This window comes from Staurois parvus, unplaced genomic scaffold (genome assembly GCF_062004578.1).
Source record: "Staurois parvus isolate SC_StPar_1 unplaced genomic scaffold, SC_StPar_1.0 ptg000058l, whole genome shotgun sequence".
Classification (NCBI taxonomy): Eukaryota; Metazoa; Chordata; class Amphibia; order Anura; family Ranidae; genus Staurois; species Staurois parvus.
The window spans coordinates 6404230-6424857 of record NW_028317854.1 but is presented as its reverse complement, the minus strand read 5'-3'; the positions used below and the strand labels follow the sequence as shown (position 1 = coordinate 6424857).

At 41.9% G+C, this 20628-nt stretch overlaps 1 protein-coding gene across 1 annotated transcript in view; it reads right to left on the bottom strand.

The window, feature by feature from the left end:
* LOC149469874 (merlin-like) overlaps window positions 1–20628 on the bottom strand; it is a 97645-nt gene that overhangs the window by 22257 nt on the left and 54760 nt on the right. Inside the window, exons 6-11 of the mRNA XM_089668478.1 lie at window positions 20087–20155; window positions 19916–19998; window positions 18386–18461; window positions 14798–14935; window positions 7662–7736; window positions 1671–1784 (exon numbers count right to left, since the gene is read on the bottom strand). Coding sequence (XP_089524604.1) covers window positions 1671–1784; window positions 7662–7736; window positions 14798–14935; window positions 18386–18461; window positions 19916–19998; window positions 20087–20155 — 555 coding nt within the window. The remainder of the gene's footprint in view (window positions 1–1670; window positions 1785–7661; window positions 7737–14797; window positions 14936–18385; window positions 18462–19915; window positions 19999–20086; window positions 20156–20628) is intronic.

Below are 20628 nucleotides of genomic sequence, written 5' to 3'. Positions count from 1 at the left end.
TTTTTCAATGACCAACCAAGTTTACAGTATCTCTCAATGTTAAAGATAACATTAGGTAAAAGTGGGCTTAGCCTTTAATCTCGTTACTGACAGAATTCAAGCCCCATGTACAATTATGGTATGGGATTCTAGGAGCTCCACAGAGCCACAGTGATCAGTCAGAATACTAATACAGATAGCTGCAAACACAAAATACCTGCATTTTAGAATATTTGTTACCCAGTGGTGGTACAAGACTTAAAGTGTTACTGAACCCACAACAGTAAATTCAGTCTGTATATGCATTAAAGCATTGCATGTTATGCTCACTTTGGAACCTAAAGGATTAATCCTCTGTATTGTGTAAAAAGGCTGTTTGATCCTGTTGTCTTTTATCCTCCCCTTCTACTGTCCCCAATCCATCTGCTGATAGTACAGAGGTTTGGTGGCAAGCTGCACATGCTCAGTTTGGTATGTATTGCTAGAGCGGTTTTTGTTTTTGTTTTTTCTTGGGAGAGTGTATGTGATTAGCAAAGGGCCAATCAGCACTGTCCAGACAGAGGGTTAGGGGTCTTGTAGCCTCACAGGACAATCAGGGGAAAATTAAAGTGTTACTAATCCCAGGACCCTGCATTCATTATAGCTGGTCTCCCACAGTACATAGAACATAACAATGCAATTATTTTAGTATATATAAAAAATGAAATACCTTTTCTCATCAGCAGTTAGAGCAGTCTTGTGACTTCTATCAGTGTCCAGCTGAGCACTGGTTAAAGCTTGTAGGAGAAGTTTTCTCCTCTGACTGTCCTATAAGGCTGCATAACCCTTTACCCTATATTAGTGCTGGTTGGCCCTGTGCTGTTTACATGCACTCTCCCAAAGAAAAAGAAAACTGTCTAGCCATACACACCAAACTGAGCATGTGCAGAGTGACTCCTAGAGCTCTGTATTATCAGCAAATAGATTGGGGACTGTGGAAGAAGGGAAGGATCAGAGAATACAAGATCAAACAGCCTTTTTACACAGTGTGGAAGATTAACCCCTTAGGTTCCACAGTGAGTATAGCAAGCATGCTTTACTTTATATACAGACTGATTTTAGTGTTTAGTAACACTTTAATAGATCTTTAAATGTATTTCTTTAAATGCAAGCAGTCTAAGTACCGTATACCATTTGACATGGTATAAGCTTTTTGTGGTCCGTGTACAACAGACATTAGACATGGGGAACGAAAAGCAGCACAAATTGCCAGCTAGGTGTGTTGCAGTGCAAGGAGCATACTGATAGCAGGAGAGAACAGAGCTACACAGATATGGGCTTATCAGAGTTCTGCTTCTCTTTCCACTGTCCATTCAAAGGATAGGGAGTAAAACTGTAGTAGATAAAGATCAAATCCCATCTCCCACGAAACAGGGGTGTACAAAGTGGCGGTGGAAAACTGTAAATCTCAGAACTCAGTGGACAAAAAATATAAATCATCCAGCAGGTAAAACAGCTCCCATATATGTATTTCATCTGTGTATTTCATTTTTGGCCTGGAGTTCAGTTTTAATGTTTAGTCCAGCCCTAAATATTCAGTTCTGGTTATTGTTTTCTGTATATCATGAATGTCATTAAGCCTGCTTTTTATATTTTTATACCTTTTTTTATAACTCCTATTATAAAAAAAAATTACTTTCGAGAAAAAATACCTTCCTTCTTGTTTTTTCTTCTTTAGCTTGAGCTTTCATCTCTTGAATCTCAGTTGAATCCACTTTTCTTTTTGTCAAGAATAAATTATGGTTTCCGATGCACAGGTGCAAAATCTGCAATTTGATAAGGATAAGATGTAAATCTCATCAGTTTAACTTCTTTAAAGATATAAAACAGGCATCAATTATCTCGTTACTTCATACATGGATATGCTTAAAGTTCTATTCCGGCTATCATAGCTACACTGTCTTGTTTAAATATTAAAGTGATTGTAAACCTTATTTTTTAAATTAAAATAAAAAAGATGTCATACATACCTGCTCTGTGCAATGGTATTGCACAAAGCGGTTTCTTATCTCTTTTTCATGGGTCCCTGCTGGCGCTGCTGGCCCCTTCTTTTCTGAGGGGAAACCCCATAGGAAGCTATGTGCTAGGGCCCAGGGTCAGTTGGGGGTCCCATGAGATGCCCCTGGTACCTTTTTCATAGGCTTTTTTGAGTTTGGGCAAGGACACAGGGGCCTCATGATCCCCTATTGCCCGGGGGCCCCACTAGTTGTCAGTCCGCCCCTGCAGCTATAGACACACCCAGCATGATTCGACCTTGCCCTACACTCCCTCCTCGCTGGTTTTGACTGGCAGCAGCAAGATCCAATGGTTCCTGCTGCTCTTAACAAAGCTTATGAATCCAGTGGAAGAATGGACAAATTTGAGTAAAACCCAACTCTGCATACCAGGCATACTGGTTGGTATCTCTGTGGCTGCAGGGATGGGAATATACTGTACAAGGCATGTACTTACTGGATGGAAATATTTGGGGCCTGATTAAAGTAAAAGTACAGCCAAAGCTCATTTGGCCGTACTTCTCCTGTGCAGTTCGTATGTTCAGGATCCACCCAGGAGCCTGGAACAGCACCTGGCTCAGCCTCTCAGCGAGCTGCTGAGAGTCTGAGCGAGCTGCTCCCACCCCCTTCTCCACAGCCCAGCACTCCAGTGAGCACTGGGGAGGGGGGGTGGCAGATCAGACAGCAGGGAGAACTGAGTGATCAGCTATGTCTGTCCCTTAGAGCCAGGAGGGGACAGATGCAGCATCAGATCCATGCTGCATCCAGTTAGGTAAGTATGATTTTTAAAAAATACTTTTCTTTTAACTTAAGTGAAATAAGCTGAAGTAAATAAACACATGGAGTGATTACCTGCATTTAAGGACAGATTGCTCCTTGAGCAATTACGTGTGAACAGCCACAGACAGCTGTGGACAATGTCAGCTTGTCATTGATTTGTATAGGCTTCCTGGCTACACCTGAACATAAATAACTGGCCATTGTGGCATTGCGGTGTCCTGCCACGGCCGAAATAAAGCTGAAAACCCTGGATTCTCAACCAGGCAGGTTGAGGGGCTCCAGAGAGTTAATGTATTGCAGAGGAAACTGACTTTTTGGTTTCCTCATTTATTCATTAAGTTTGTTTTGGGATCTGGAGCCTGGAGATTTCAAAGAGATCTGGGAGGGATGAAATCTCCAATCCGGGGTCCGTGTTTTGAGAACCCCCAGCCCACTGATTGCACAGGTGTGTGCAGGCCTTTTTATAGAGTCCTAACCATGGTTCTGGGCTCCACCCCGGCAGTTAGGAGGGCTCCACCCCGGCAGTTAGGAGGGCTCCACCCCGGCAGACGGGAGGTCTCTGCCGTGGAGTCAGGTGGGCTACACCTAGGAGAGGTGGAAGCCAGACTAGCTGTGTGCTAGTGCCATATTTTGGGAAGAGTCTGCAGGAGGCAGACTTAAAACTGCGTGCAAGCCAGGAGGCTGAATATTGTTGTGTTTGATGGTGGATACCCCTGCGTGGGAAGCATTTGTGTTTTCTTGAACTTTCTTAAATAAAAGTGGGCAAAAAAGCCCTGAAAAGAAAGCGAGTTGATGTGTGTTTAACAAGAAGAGCTCTACCACTTGAAGCGAGTTCCCACATATGGTGGAGGATGCGGGCAGAACTAGAGATCCCAGCAATGAAGTAAGTTCATGTGTTGAGCTGTGTTTGGTGCATGACTCTGCACTATCTGTGTGTGCAGGTGAGGAGATCCTGCAGAGAAAAGGAACTTTCCTTAAAGAGACAGTGCTCCATTGTGTTGCTGGACTGTGCAAAAGTGTTGTGGAGTGACTGCAAAGATGGGGCGGTCAAAACTCAAAGAAGCAAGATTTTCTGAAATGAGAGACAGAGCCCTGTGGCTGGAGGGGTTGTTATCACCAGAACAAGCCCCATACATGGCTGCACAGAGTTTGCCACAGTGGGAAGTTCATGCTGTTGTCCCTGGCAATGCTGGTGAAAGGAAACCAGTTTTCTGTGTGCAGAGTACTAAGCCTGAAAGAGGATGCAGTGTTGGAAGTTCAGCCAAGATACTGCCCCAAGAGCGCTGTTTGCGGTGCAGTGAATGGGGGCACACTGTCTCCAAGTGCCCTTTATCCCAGCTTCCAGTTCAAGGTGACAGAACCAGACAAAGGTCTGGGTATGCAATTGGGAAGCCTGCTTGGAGTTCCAGGAAGGAGCAGCAGGCTGCCACAAAGTTTCAGTAGAATGTGGTTGCAAATAGCAACACCTGTGACTTCAGACCTGTGGACCCTGTGAGAGAAGAGTCGTCTGCAGAGGATTGTGGCAACGCAGGGATGAGAGTTCAGCGCATCTGGAGGAATCCACAAATTTCAGTGGGGAGAGTGCCGTCTCCCATAGCAACAGGAGACAGCCTGCCAACCAGGAGAAGGGGCTACAAGGGAGATGTGGTTCCTTATCCCAAGAAGGTTATCGGTGGAACCATACCCTGCCTGGAATGTGGTCAGTTTGGGCATGGTATCTTTACCTGCCCCATATTATGGAATACCACTGATGAGGGTGCTACTGGGCAAAAGTCTTCATCTGCAAGCCCAGATTCATGTTTAAAAATGTTGGCAGCCACCTCTAGCAACAGTGAGGAAGTACCTGTTGTGCCTGCAGGGGGTGCCAAGGAGTCAGAAGGGCCTGCCACAGTATCATCCTATAGCTGCATGGATGAACTGACTGGCCAAAGCCAAGCAGAGGAGATGACAGAAAGGATCCAGATCCCACGCACTCAAGTGAAGAAGGTGAAGCCTGTTACAGTGGTGGGTAAGACTGGTACTTTTGAGATAAATGTGAGAGACACTTATGCACTGCTTGAGACTGAACTTGAGACACTCTGCTATAAATATGGGATACTCCCAGTTGGGAAACCCACTGCTGTTGATTGTGAGAAAGACTTGCCTCTGTATAATGCTTTTAGTGGGGAGGCAACGGTTAAAAATATCAATGTGAAGAGTACTGATATTGGGGTTGCACCAATGTCCTATAAACAGAATGCTAAATTAAATGTAGTAGGGGTGACCACTAAGCAGGATGTGTTATCTCCCCTAGCAACGGTGGTTAAGGTAACCCAGGATAACTATGATGTTGCTCTGGTGGACCAGACTGTATCTGAAGTGAGTGTTGAGAATTTGTTATTTCAGTCTGGCAATGGTGAATCTAAAAGGTATGAACGTATTCATAATGATGGGTTAATGCAATCCACTAATGCCAAAGTTTTTGTAGTGAATGACACGCCACTAGGTCACGGTGGTGAGAGTAGGAAATTGCAACCTGCTGTGCCTAGAAAAGGAGTCTCTCAGTGTGATATGGATTATGAAGATATAGGTAATGGGTCTGATACAGAGCCACTCTGTCCCTCTGTGTCTCCTTCAGTGGTTGGAGTGGTACTGCGTAGTACCTCTGATGGGATCACAGGGACGATGGACTGGGACAGATGGGCAACAAGCTTGTTGGCATTAATAAAAGATGCCTCTGTGGGTAACAATGGGGTGGACATGGTTTCTGCTGTGCTGAATAGAGGGACTGAGGAGCAGCTATTAGTCCAGGGCGCTCCTGTCGCTGCCAAAATTAACCCACCGCTGGTAAAAGGCACCATTGAGGATAAACGCTCAGCAGAAGTTTTGCCCACAGCCCATAAAGGAGTTAATGGTGTAGTATACCAAACTGATATCCATAGAGAAGCCGTGGAAGAGCTCATTGACACTGAGCCTCAGAGTATTTGGGTGAATCCCACACCTGGTTACGCTCTGGGAGAGCCCCAGGTTATTGTATTGGGTACCTCCAGCCGAGAGGAAGCCTCTTTAAGAAGCACCACCTCTGAGGCATCAGTAAATGAGTGTCTCCATGTCTCCAGGAAGGTCTTATGTGTGGAATCAGGCTGTCTTCTTATAACAGACCTGCTGATGGAAATGTTAGCCTTCTGGAGTGTACAGCCGGTGTATACCTTACTGTCTCTTCCATGTTCGGGAGAGCTGGTACAGTGGAGTCCCGCTAATCGGAGCTGGGTATTACAGGCTATACAAAACAAAGATGGTCAATATAGGAATTCTGTGATACCATCCTTGTTGGTAATGGTGAAAATTGTCTTTCAGTGCGTTGCTGGGTTGCTTCATAGCAGTAATCTGTATGAGAGGCACACCAGAGTACTGTTGGACAGGACAGAGGTTTGGGCAGAAGTGCCGGAGGACACATGTATATGTGATGTGGTTGGGGTCGTCTACCCAAATGCAGAATTATGTAAGGAAGGTCACTCTGGAAAAGTTTTCCAAAGGTCCAGTAAACGCCCAAGTTATAAGAATGAAAGGTCTAAGGGAAATGGCCCAAAGCTTAACGAGGGGATGTTAAAAGAGTTTGATGCCACAATAAAAGAGCCCATGTCTGTTACTAAAGGGTTTAAAAATATATCCCCTGTAAAAGTAAATGAAGCAAAAAGGGATGGTCTAGAGGAATTTGAGAGCGCACGTTGTAATATGACAGGTACCAGGCATTTAAAGCTTAGGAGTCAACCCCAGATTACAAAGGGTACTGAGATTTGTAAACCCCCTAGTGGTAAAAGGACTAGCATAGTCTTAAGAAAATTAGAAAGACCGCGCTTTTGGAAGCGCACTCGTAAAAAGGCACGGGGAAGTAGTAGAGCCCAAGTAAGGGGAGACAGGGGAAGTCACCTCTTGGGGCAGGGAGTAGTGTTTCCCTTTGATGAAAACGAAGTCAGCCAGGATTGGACCTCTACAGGTGATAGCCCGCACAGAAGGCCTAAAGCAAGGGTTTTAGGTTTGTGTGTTCCGCCCCCTACGGGGTCAAAACAAAGGGGGGGGATATGTGGCATTGCGGTGTCCTGCCACGGCCGAAATAAAGCTGAAAACCCTGGATTCTCAACCAGGCAGGTTGAGGGGCTCCAGAGAGTTAATGTATTGCAGAGGAAACTGACTTTTTGGTTTCCTCATTTATTCATTAAGTTTGTTTTGGGATCTGGAGCCTGGAGATTTCAAAGAGATCTGGGAGGGATGAAATCTCCAATCCGGGGTCCGTGTTTTGAGAACCCCCAGCCCACTGATTGCACAGGTGTGTGCAGGCCTTTTTATAGAGTCCTAACCATGGTTCTGGGCTCCACCCCGGCAGTTAGGAGGGCTCCACCCGGCAGTTAGGAGGGCTCCACCCCGGCAGACGGGAGGTCTCTGCCGTGGAGTCAGGTGGGCTACACCTAGGAGAGGTGGAAGCCAGACTAGCTGTGTGCTAGTGCCATATTTTGGGAAGAGTCTGCAGGAGGCAGACTTAAAACTGCGTGCAAGCCAGGAGGCTGAATATTGTTGTGTTTGATGGTGGATACCCCTGCGTGGGAAGCATTTGTGTTTTCTTGAACTTTCTTAAATAAAAGTGGGCAAAAAAGCCCTGAAAAGAAAGCGAGTTGCTGTGTGTTTAACAAGAAGAGCTCTACCACTTGAAGCGAGTTCCCACACCATACACACCATACAAATATGATATTCTGAGCAGTGTATGGCCATGAATGGCCTTGTGAATGAGTCCTTAACTAATGATATCTGAAATTACCTACTAACATTGCATCTGATCTTTACTTGGATTTTGCATAAGCTGCTTCAACTATTTTAGAACTTACAATTACTTACCAGTTTATTGACTTTATGTTCTTTAGAATAAAACTTGAAAGCTTCAGCTTTTTTGTCAATAGGTATAAGTTTTACCTGCAATAAAAGATCATGAATATTTCCACTATATAACATAATGAACTATTTAATTACTAAAGACAAAATGTACATGCACATTGGTTATACCATGGTCAGTAAGGTTTATTGTAATATATTGGTCACTAATGCTATTGAAATTAATGAAATTTAACTGGAAAGGCTACTAAAGATAGTATAGAAGGTGTTGTTGCCAAACTAGTAGATGATAGAGCAGATCATGTTTCAGTTAGTTCTATTGCTGATAAGGGTTGACATATAGTAGGACCATGGGTAACACAAAATGTGGTGCTTTTTTCACATAATGAACCACAACCTACAGGAGGGGCTGTGCTTGTGTGCATCTAGCAAACTCTAATCACTAATGAGAGCTATACCAGAAAAACCGACAATATAAAAATACCCAAAAATAACTAAAACAAAACACATAACTTAAAGGAAAGTGCAATAAATGTACAAAAAAGGCAATTCTTTGCATATACTGTCCATATAATCTTTTAGATAGCATTTACATCTCAAATAGATGTAAGAAAGTTTTAGTTCAAAATAGGGATAGATGAAAGTGGCCAAATCTATGTGTACTACTTTTGGATAATTTGTATAACTCCTCATGAAAGAAGTAATATGAAAAAACTGGCTACATATTTTACATACAATTGTGTAGGGATATATTCCTTTTCTCAGTAGCATTGCAGAGCACAAAATCCGGGGATGATCTACATGACATCATCTGTCAGTCATTCTGCTGAGGAGTCCTGTGTCAAGGTTGAGTACAGAGATTCCTGCCATCCCCTGGTGAGCTTTTTCAGTGAGTTGAACCTAGCTTGTCCAAATCAAAATTGCAATATTCTGGAAAGGTCCTTGATTAACCCCCCCCCCCCCCAGGAAGGGAGTGTCATGGGTGTTTGCGGAAAAGGTTGTGTGCCTGGATTTAGGCTCCATGACTGGAACCCAAATCCTGGAACCCATATTGCCCTTTCATTTTGAGAAGGAGGTGTATCTTGAGGCTCTGGGCAGCAGCCCCTAGAGGGTCTCGCCCCCGTTTTGAGAAGGCAAGCCACGAGGGCCATTGAAGATATTCTTCTACAGCAAGGGTCTTTAAACTTTCTAAGGAAAGGGCCAGTTTACTGTCCTTCTGACTTTAGGAGGGCCAGACTGTGACCAGCGGAGCAGCAGTGGGCATAAACCATTCCCCGTCTGAGTTTTGGATTTTCCACCATTTTTGTCCTCCTGTTGTACCTACTAAGTTCAGTTAAAAGATTGAAAAAAAATCAGTGTTGGCCTACTTATTTCAAAGGCAAGTACGTGATCTATTTTGGGGAATAAAAATGTCCTAAAGGGGGCCCTTCTTGTACAAGACCCCTTTAGGTGGAGGCACCAGAGAATTAAGAACTGCAGAACTGTTGCTATTAAACTCACACTTAGCTGAGGCTGAGGAGTTCCTGCTGCCCGAGTGCTGCTGTAAGGTGGGTATGTAATGGCTGCAAGGCAAGGACCATCGCACATGACCTCACCCCCCCTTCCCCTGAAACACCATTACAACTAAAGTCTAGAAGATGTTGGGATAAACACTGGTAGTATTTCATTGCAAGTGTGATGATGTCAGAATGGATCAAGCAAAAGGTAGTACAAGAGAAAAAGGGCATATTAAGTTAACATATTCCTGCAGATTTCACAGGGTAAAAGCTGAGCAAATTGTTTCTGCTACATGGGACAGCCATCTACTAAATCAAGGCCGGATCTAGCCTATCTGATCTGGGGGTGCAATAAAAAAAAGTCAGGAGGCACAATGTCAACACTGTGTGAGTCACTGACAGTGTCACACAGTGTCACAACCTGGGAAACACTAATATGTTTTAAGCTGTCATTAGATTAGTGTGATTAAACAGAACCTGTGCACCCATATATCAGGTATCCCTAACAGACTCAACCTTGACATCAGCAGTCCTCATCAGAGTCCCTTTTACATAATAAGTACTCATCAGAGTCCCCCTTTACATCAGAGTCCTCATTTGAGTGCCCTCATATCAAGGTGTCCATTAGAGTTCCCCTTACATCAGGGTCCCCACCAGAGTACTTTTTTACATCAGATGTTCCCATCAGAATGCTCCCTTGCATCAAGATCTCCATGAGAGTGCCCTATTAGATCAGGTGTCCCCATCACAGTGCTCCCTTACTTCAACTGTTCCCATCACAGTGATCCTTTATATCGGGTTCCCACCAGAGTGCTCCGTTATATCAGGTGTCCCCTTCACAGTGCTTCTTTACATCAGGTGTCCCCACCAGAGTGTCCCCTTATGTCAAGTGTCCCCATCAGAGTGCCCCATTACAACAGGTAAGTACCATCACAGTTCCCCTCCTATGGGATTATGCCAGTCAGAGTGCCCCTCACATCTGTCTGCATCAGAGTGCTCCCTTACCAGGGGCAGACTGACCATTCAAGCGCTCAGGCACTGCCCAAGGGCCCAGGGTCAGTAGGGGGCCCCTGGTACCTTTTTATAGGCTTTTTTGGGTGTGCTTTGAGTGTGGACAAGGACACAGGGGCCCCATTATCCCCTATTGCCTGGGGGCCCCATGAGTTGTCAGTCCGCCCCTGTCCCTTACATCAATTGCCCCCATCAGATTGGCTCATGGATCAGTGAATGCACTCTCAGAGAACTAGGGGGGCACAACTAAAATCTGGGGGCACAGCCCACCCAGCACTCCCCTAGATCCTACAATATCAATAGGTAGTTTTACTTTGCTATAACTTTGGAGACCCCTTAGCCCAGGATCAAGAACTTTTAACATTCTCTGTTCAATCCGTTCTTGTCTTTCCCCTCTCCTTCTTCCCCCTTTTTATTTTACTGGCTCACCTGCAAGGATAATTTGCAATGTGTTTCATGTATTTCTTGGTTCGACTATATTATTTGTGTATTTCAAACGCTACTACTTTTCTCATTAGTGTCGGATATTAGACAATAGGTGTATAGTTCCTCAACCATTCTTTACACTGATTTATTGATACGATATGGTTGATGTACTTTTTTCAACATATCATTTACATTGTCACCAAGTTTATGTATGTTTTTTCTGTGCACGACTGCTTTTGATCTGTCACCTCTTATTATTATATCCCTGTTTGTACACATGAAATTTCTAAAATTGAAACTTTTTCAATAAACATTTATTGAAAGTTAAAGGGCTGACAGACTTTAATCACTCAGTTAGGTGTAGGGCCAAGAGCTAGACTTGGTGAACCACAGCTTCCAAAGAAATAGTGTTCCAGACTTAAACTAGGAGGTCTACCTGCAGAAGCACAAGGCTTATTTTTCTGGGGAAGGAGTGTACTCTTACTCCCTGTGATCTCCTTAATGTACTTATCTAAGGAGGGACCAAACAGGACTCCCCCTACAAGGGCAGCCACAGGTATTCTGCTGACCAACATTTGAGCCAAAGGATCCTCTACATATGGATAAGGAAGAGTCTTATCTTAGAGATCTGGTTAAGCTTATCCATCAAGCCTTAAACATAGTGGTATAAAACTAAAGGTAAAACCTTTAGATGGTGGAGAATGAAGGAATCTGTTAAGATGAAGCTAGTATCTTGGCCCATGTGCTTAGTCCAGACTGCAAGAGTCTAGCAGAAGATCATGGAGGCAACTGCAGGTTTCATGACAGGGCCATTCTAAAAATTAGAGATTCTAAAAGAGCCTCTAATCTTTTAACCACTAGGTTCTTGAACACGGGATTAGTGCAGGACAGGTCGTTTATCGTCCAAATTTTTGTCCGCATGAAAAATCGGCCGATATTCACGCCGTTAGTTGGGCCAGCCCATTTGCCGTTTTTCGCGGATCTTCTCATTTATTTTTATCGGTCATGCTGGAAAATCCACGAAAAACGGCCATTTTTCGTGGACATTGGTGGCAGCATCGGCAACGACCAATTTTTCGTTTATCGGCCGACAAACGGCCCGTCTATGGCCAATCTAGGCTATAGAAAGATAACATGTCATTAAGACAAGAGATAGCAGGATCCACCACAGGTACAGGTTGCAACAAAACATTTAAAGTGTCACAGCCTGCTATCCTCTGTAGCCTCAACATAGGCATACCAGCACTCTGGGACAGATTTTAAAGGGCACAAGCTCTGCAAATACCTTGGCAGAAGTCTTCACCTCTCTGGGCAGGATTTAAGGGACTAGCCCCCATCCTGACTTAACCCCCCGCAATGGACATATCCCCAAAGGGGTCTTCAGGGACATGACTCCATCATTGCTAAACCATGGCCACAATTCACCATCTGGCAAGGTGAGCATCTATGCAGAATTCAGTGCCCAAAGCAACATTACAGACCAGTCCCACATCTTCAATCTGGTGGAGTGTGGGTGTGGTTCCTCAAGCCTCAGCCAAGAAGTTAACCAATCTGGAAGCTACAGAAAGAAGACTTAGTGGCTATGGTGCAGTTAGGAATTTTGACAAAATAAACTTAAAAAAAAAAGGGTAAGTTTTTATTAGTAGACAGAAGAGGTCCATCAACTAAGGACAATAGCTAAAAACTGAGAATAGCTAGGAGTTGAAGGGGTTATATAAGGGATGTCCCTATAGCTTTCTTTTTTGCCACTGTCCAATATCCTGAATGTACAGTAGCTGCATGTAACCCATTAATAAAACTGAACTCCAGTTTTATGTCACTTTAAAATAGTTCACTTGGATCAAGCTGGTCCAAACATACTATTACCTTCCCTAGCAGATGTGCCCACTGTGGGCATTCCACCTCAGCCAATCAGAGAAAGCCTAGTATTCATTAGGAAAATACAAGGCTTTCTGTGAATCGCTGAGCAGCGCTCAGCCTGACTCGATTTAGTCCCTGCCCCACTGTCGGAACACAGTACTACACAGTATGTAGCTGATGCTACACAGAGTTTATACAACACTCACAGTGAAGGTAATAGTTTGGATCAGCTAGGCCAAAAAAAACTATTTTAGAGTGATAGAAAGCTGACTTTATGCGGTAAAGACTAAAGATCCTGTTTCTTGTACTGCATGACTAAGAAACATACATTTCTACTTTAGAATTCTTTGGAAAACCAAATGTGTAAAACTATTTCTGCTACATTCATAACTTAATTCTTATGGCTGAACTAATTTCATGCTGCTGAGCGATGTAACCATTTCTAGCCAATTACCATATTTGCTGCATATTGATTTTAATAAGTTGCAAATGAAGTGATTATCAATAATTGTTAAGCAGTATGAAATTAAAATCTCCCATGTAGTTAAGCCATAATGGCCTGCTTTCACACTTATATGGAGGACCTGGCTTGCCACTGTGATAATTGAAAGTTTCTAAGAGGACTTGTCACTTGATATCTCCTTTTAGGAGACAATTTCTCAAATGGGTATGCGTTGTTCTACGTAATATTGTAAATGTCTATTTTCTATGAAATATTGAATCATATGTTTTATTATTTAATGTACAGTTTTGAGACTTCAACAGAAGGCTAAAAATCTAACCAACAAAAAAAGTCTGTTAAATGACATTTTTGTCCCAACCTATGGTTCTCTCCCTAAGGCTACATTCATTCACACTTTCAATAGTAACTTTAGCTTTTCTAAAGGAAAAATGATATGATCCCTTTTGCTGCCACCATTTCATATGTCAGAACTAAGTGGGCGGTTTTACACAAACTTTCAGATCCTGCTGTTACTTTCCCTAGTCACTGTGGTTGGGATAGAAGCTAATGGGGCACAATCTTCACTCTATTAGATTTAATGGGGGGATCAGTGAGATATCAAGAGTATAAAAGACCCCTAAAGTCTCATCAAAGAGAATCTGTTACAAAACAAGAATTAGGGTTTTTTTGTCCCTCGTGTGATAAAATAAAAGTTTAGTGAAAAAGGTGTAAAAAATAAAGTTACACCCAAACATTTAAATCCCCCAAAAAAAGTGTTGCGCCACCCCACCCCCACATACACGCACATACGAATGTAAACACGCATTGGGGCGCCTAGGTCTGAAAATGTCAATTGCTGTACATGTTACATATTGTTGCACACTCAGGAGTAACAGCAATATTTCTAGGCCCATTATTCACAGAATTCTGTTTTCTCAAAACTAAGCCAAACCGAGCACACCTAAACGCAGATAAATACTGAGTTTGAATGACGCCATTGAAAAAAGTAATTACCTGCATTTACTGTATATGCATATAGACATATCCCCAGTATGAAAGAGGTTTAAAGTTGTAGCATAATAGCCATGCAAAGTAGCATTCGCTAGTCCTTCCTTGGGAGTATCCCCAATCACATAACATAGCACAATCAATAACTCAGTTTAATAAGGAATTATTTTCTTACAGATAATGATAGCTATCATTAGAATAACTAAAACAATATTCTAACAGATATTCATTAGATTTGGTTTTGCCTGGATTATACATTTAGGCATTTTTGACATGCAAAATATGAATGACACCTGTTTTTGTTACTCAAATACCTATCTCTGTAGGCATAATTACAGTGGAAGAATAACCCTAGTAAGTAGATTACTTCAAAACATAATTTTTAAAGTAGAACAAAAAGCAAAACTTTTTTTTTGTTTTGGATAGAGTGAAGAGAGATTAGAGCACCTGTGTCCCTCCCTCACCCTCTCTATTTGTCCTGTTTACCTTTTTCATTGAAAGTGAAAGTAAAAGAGAAGCCCAAATTTTAGGTTGACACCAGAACAGTAATAGAGGGGAAATCTTCCAATAGGGACACAAGTTCTAGTGGCCCTGGTGACACCCCAGGATTTCCTTACTTTGGAGGGATTTTTGCTTACTTCCTGTTTTGACTATGGGACAGGAAGTGAAGGGAAATCTCCCCTTTGGCACACAGATGGCAAAAAAACTGACAGGCCTATAACCCTTCCCTTACTATATCCAAAATTTAATTACACTGTAAACAAATCTTTTGTTCATTCTAGAAACACACAACTGCAATTATGCAGGAATGTAAATGATATATTCAGTGTTATATGGTTCCCAATAGCCTTTGTAAGGCAAACCAATAAACATTATACTGTCCCCGCATGTTAACTCACCTTCTTGTCATCATATGAGATGTTTCTGATGTCACCCCATTTAAATGATTCCAACGGTGTTATTTTGTTATCTTTACTATATATATGGATTCCCTTAGCATCCACTCCAAGAAGGATATCTGAGTCATTCTTAGCTAGCTGGAAAAGCGTAAAAAACCATATGTTCAATATACTGTTCTTTTTTTCTCAAGAACGAACACGTTAATTAAACTCTACATGGCAACCATTACTTTCAACCTTTAAATATAAACTGTCTTGATGTGCATTCATATTGCATAATTTTACAGAAAACAAACATAGCCTACATAAGGCTTTACACTTTTGACTTTTCCACATTTAGTATTATTATAGCATGGAATTAAAATGCATTTAACTGGGTTTATGGCATCAATCTACAGAGGATTACATCATGATGTTGGACGTGAAAACATCTTTGTTAGTTCCTAATGTTTTAAAAAGAAGGAATATATATTTATTACATAAGCATGCACCCCCGCTGTCCTATCCCTAAATAAACTTTGATGAAACCAACTTCCTAGAGAAGTTAACTGAAACCTCATGTGTACAACAAAGTGAAACATAATCTCCAAATAAATACACGTGTTTCTGGAAGGCTCCTTTTTTAGGTGACCTAACTAGCAACATAAAAACCAAGCAGCTATGAAAACATGTGGGGTTTATAAGAAAAAACATCCAAAACTTTAATCCTGCATAGTGGACCAATAAACGCAATATTAAAAAATGGAAAGAATATACTATAGCTCAACTGCTACTCTGCCTAGTGAAGACTTTCTATTTAAACGAAGAGATTGGCCATTAGGAGGGCATCAGTCAGAGAAGAACATTGCTAACCTTCAACAAGATGCAAAGATCCACAGCTAAAATGGGATTAACCATCCACAGAAATACTGTTATTTAGCAACTGCTAAAAAAGCTCACATCAAATCCAATTAGCAGTATGGCAAAATCATTGTGAGAGACAGAACAAGCTTGCGGAAAAAGATTGCTCATTAGACCAAAAGAGAACTTTTTGTCCTTAGAGCAAAATAACTATAACTTGAGAAAAGACAACACTACTAATCACCCTGAGAACACTATCCACACAGTGAATTATGGTGATGGGAGCATCATATTGTTAGGATGCTTTCAGTTGGAAGCAACTGGGAAACTGGTGAAGACTGAGGGCAAGATGAATGAAGCAAAAACACAGGACAAATACATAGGTAAACCTGTTTCAGAGTTCAAAACACCTAAGACTAGGGAGGAGAGGTTCTTTTACCATCAGGACAATGACCCTAAGCACACATTGTTACATGTGAATGCTTTAAAACCAAAAATCTGAATGTCTTAAAATGACCCAGTCAAAACACAGACCTCAACCCAACCGAGAACCTGTGATGCTTTAGATAACTTAATTCTTACTAGCTCCACTTATCGGAGACTATTTTGGGCTTCTTCTGCTCTCAGGCCTGGTACACACATTCAGTTTTTTTCTCATTCAACCCAGCGGGTTGAACAAAAAATAAAATGAGAGATCACTGTGCTAAATAAGCAATGCTAGTACTCTGATCCCTCCCGCTGTGCCTTTGTGTTCTGACAGAGGAATTCCCCCCCCGCCAGAACACACTAATCAGTGCTTGCAGCCATTGGCTGTGGGCACTGACCGGATGCTAGTTTTCCAGTATGTCCTTAGACCAGCTTCTGTCCAAATGTCAGCCGGTTCAGCATATTTGAACCGCATGTACCTAGCTTTAGGTGGCCTTCTTTTCCTATTAAATTTGTAATATTTGCCAGAGTATGAACTATTACAGCATACTCATCAAGTCATGCTGCACTACTGCTTGCCCTCTTTTCTTCCAGGTACACAGAACTTTGAAGGGGACCTGAGGCATGAAGTATTGGAGCTCATAGTATGATATCTTTCCCATACCATGCATATGATAAATTGCCCTTGATAATATATGCATACAATTAAAAAGTTTCCACCTTTGGGTGATGATTGTGAGAGTTTACCATTTTCCTTTTCTATGAGAATTTAAGTTGTTGCAGGTTGCTATAAGTAACACCCACACTGTAATTCACTCTGCATTAAATTTGCATTAATGAAGTCAGGTCTATAGCAGTGGCATCATGTAAACTAAGTAGGCCATGATTTTTTTTTTAAATTACACCAAAACTAATGGATAGAAAGAATAGCTTTGACAAAACTCGGGTCCCTTGGATCAAACATTTAATCCCACCTACCTTTAACAAGTGGCTACCTGTAAGTTAAGTTATGATAGGTTTAGAGGTATCTTCATTTTGAATGACCTTAGCAGGCAATAGATACCCTTTTCCTTGACACCCCCCCCCTGTTCTCGTGTTCCTTTAACCCTTATTCCTTCCCTCTCTTTCTCTTGTTTCTAACCTATCTTTCCTCTGCTGTCCCTTCATTTACTCTTTGTCTAAATATACTCAGGTACAGTTAGCCAAGGTTAGCCATATGGTGATTTTGCGCCATCCCATTCTCATATTTTGCATGCTAGTTTCTAAGGGGTACAGTGTGTACTTATGTGTTACGTATGTGTTTTATACATGTACAACTGGAGATTTACTTTTTATTGTGTCTAATCTTGTATCATGCTAATTTATGTATTGTAAGAACCCAATAAGACCCTATTCAACAAAAAAAAGTAAATGTACATTCAGAAGCTCGTTAATTACCGTATTTTTCGCCGTATAAGATGCACTTTTTCTTCCCCAAAAATGGGGGGGAAATGTCAGTGCGTCTTATGGAGCGAATATGGAGCGGCCGGTCCAGTATTTCCACCACGGCCGTGTCAGAATACCGGGCCGGCCGGTCAGCTCTGCAGCCGGACCTTACCTGTTCCTCTATCCAGCGGCGTGCTGTCTTCCCGGCTTCTGTAGTGTGGGCACTGGGCATGACAGCCGGGTGCAGAGTGCGCATGCGCAACAAGCGGTGCTTTTTGTGAATGGTAAGGCGGTACCTGGGACACATGACAGATCCCAGAAGCCGCCGGACCAATCACAAAGCGCAAGTGCTTCTCGCTCATGCGCACTGGGCACCCGGCTGTCATGCCGAGCGCCATTACAGAAGCCGGGAAGACAGCGCACGGCTGGATCGAGGAACAGGTAAGATCAAACAAAAACTCCGCGGAAGTAAGAGCGGGTACCTGTCAAATTCAGGTACCCGCTCCCCACCTCCCCAAAGGTCAGCAGTCATCTGTACTGTCCACAGTCTCTGGTCATCCCTGTGCTGTCCACAGTCTCTGGTCATCCCTGTGCTGTCCGCAGTCTCTGGTCATCCCTGTGCTGTCCGCAGTCTCTGGTCATCTCCTGTACTGTGTCTGCAGTCCATTAGTTCAGAATTTTTTTTTCCTGTTTTCTGCCTCTAAAACCTAGGTGCGTCTTATGGTCAGGTGCGTCTTATACGGCGAAAAATACGGTGTATATATATTGCAGGTTAGTGTCTGGAGAAAAACTTATTAAAGTCTGCTTGAAATAGCTTTCAAACAAGCTAGAGACATTGTCATTTATATGAGCCTTGTGGGTATGTTTGTTTTAAAAAGGGAAACATGCATTACTCACTGTGATGGGAAAATAGTTCACACCATACATGTCCAAGTCTTGTGCAATTTTTAAATAATTCATCTCTGCTTCATCCCTACAAAATGTGAACATTGTATAGATCATTATATAGAACATGCTGCAACAAGAATCTATTTGTTCCGATTAGTGTAGTATTCAGACAAATCACAAACAAGATCTGAATTATATTAAAGCATATCTAAATCCAAAAACCAAAACGTAATATATCATGGATTACCAATTCTTAGAGTTGGTGGCTGTGTTAGTTTTCTTTTTCAAAAGGTTGTTTTCCTTTATTTTCACATTTTTGAGATTTGTATCAGAATCAGTAGGATTTGTACTTTCAGAAGTTGAACATAGTTTGAAAAATAAAAACTAATAGAGTTACTACGTTTATATTTTTTTTTTTTTTGGTTTATGTATATTTTGTTTATGGTTTGCTCCATTGTCCCATTTCTTTTGCTGTTTAGCTTATTTATTTTATTATTCATTTATTACAGGTACTTATACAGTGCCCTCAATTTCCGCAGACCTTTACATATATATATTATACATTCACATCTGTCCCTAAACCTCAAGGGATGTATAATCTAAGCTCCCTAACTTTCATTCATACATATACTAGGGCCAATTTAGACAGGATCCAACTAACCTCCCAGCATGTCTTTGGAGTGTGGGAGGAAACTCACACAGGCACAGGGAGAACATGCAAACTCCAGGCAGGAGGTGCCATGGCTGGGATTTGAACCAACGACCTTAGTACTGCCAGGTGGAAGTGCTAACCATTTAGTCACTGGCTTATTCGTTTATTCTTTTGCCTTACATTTTTATTAAACACCTGCTATATTACCAATCAGGGAAACTCATTCCTTATATGTCCTTGAGTCCAACTATGTATTTAGAGTATGTGGGATTGTGCAGAAACACAGCCAAATATCTTGTGCAAAGAATCTAACAATAGAATGCCACCTGATCCATTTTAGCCTGTCTCCTAAAATGGATCAAGTTCACCTTTTAAAAAAATAATAAATGCACATCTTTTTGCAAGTAAATAAAATTTACATTTTTTTTTTTTTTACTTGGAACCTGTAAAGCATTGCACTCACGATCAGCAGATTGCGGGTGCCATGCAGGACTCCTGCACACTTGTCAGTGTATTTGTCCGCTTGTACCTTGTATGGGCAGGCAGATACACACTGACAGGAAGAGAGAATGAACTACCACAGCGTTCAAGTGTGCTGTGGCAGTTCATTGAGAACTACAAGTCTACATCTGCAAAGGCTGTAGGGACTAGTAGTTAACCAATTCACAGAACAATGTGAATAGATGACGCAGCCAAGCGGGCAGAGCCCCATACAGCCACATTTTTTTCAGATCGTGACGGGGAGATCACACATTAACTGCCACAATGGGAGATCGGGGGTGTGGGGGCTGGTGCAATGTTACTTGTTACATGTTACACCCTGAATATGGGTTACATGTTACAAAAGGTGAACTTATACTTTCATTGTTAATCAATGTTACTCATACCTAGAAATTCCTCTGTGACCTGCATGCACAGCTGTTATTTTCTCCTGCCACATTTCCGATGTCATCTGATATTGCTGCAGAACCTACAAAAACACATACTTAATCACAAACTAAAGACTATAACTATTTTATCGATCAATTGTACAGTGACCTTAACAATATAATACATACTCGTTTAGGTAACAACTCATCTTGAGATAGAAATCCAGGCTGGTGTATGTTAGGGTTATAGTCACCATACTGCAAAAACAAAAATAGTGTGTTGTAATATTAAAAGATGTTTAAAAATTACTTGGTAAAAGCAGTCTTTTATTGAACATAGTAAAAAAATGTTTAAAAAAATATGCAAAATGAATGATTAATGCTAATATTTCCATGTGCAATGGAATGACTAGTAGATAAAAGATATCTGAACATATCAGCCAAGCCCCTAGACTGCCATTTCCTTAAGGGTACCAGTGACATCAGCAATATTGATATCTGCCTGTAGGTCTATTAGCATCAAGCTACTGTTTCAAGATAGAGAGGACCATGAAAACCTAACCCTGGTAATAAGAAGCATTAAGCTTTCTTTTTCATTTGCTCCCCAGGTGTAGGAGGACTTTGATATAATATACATGGGTATAAGTGTGTGAACATCTATCACATACAGTTGCAAGAAAAAGTATGTGAACCCCTTGGGATTACGTGGAGTTTTGCATGAATTGGGCATA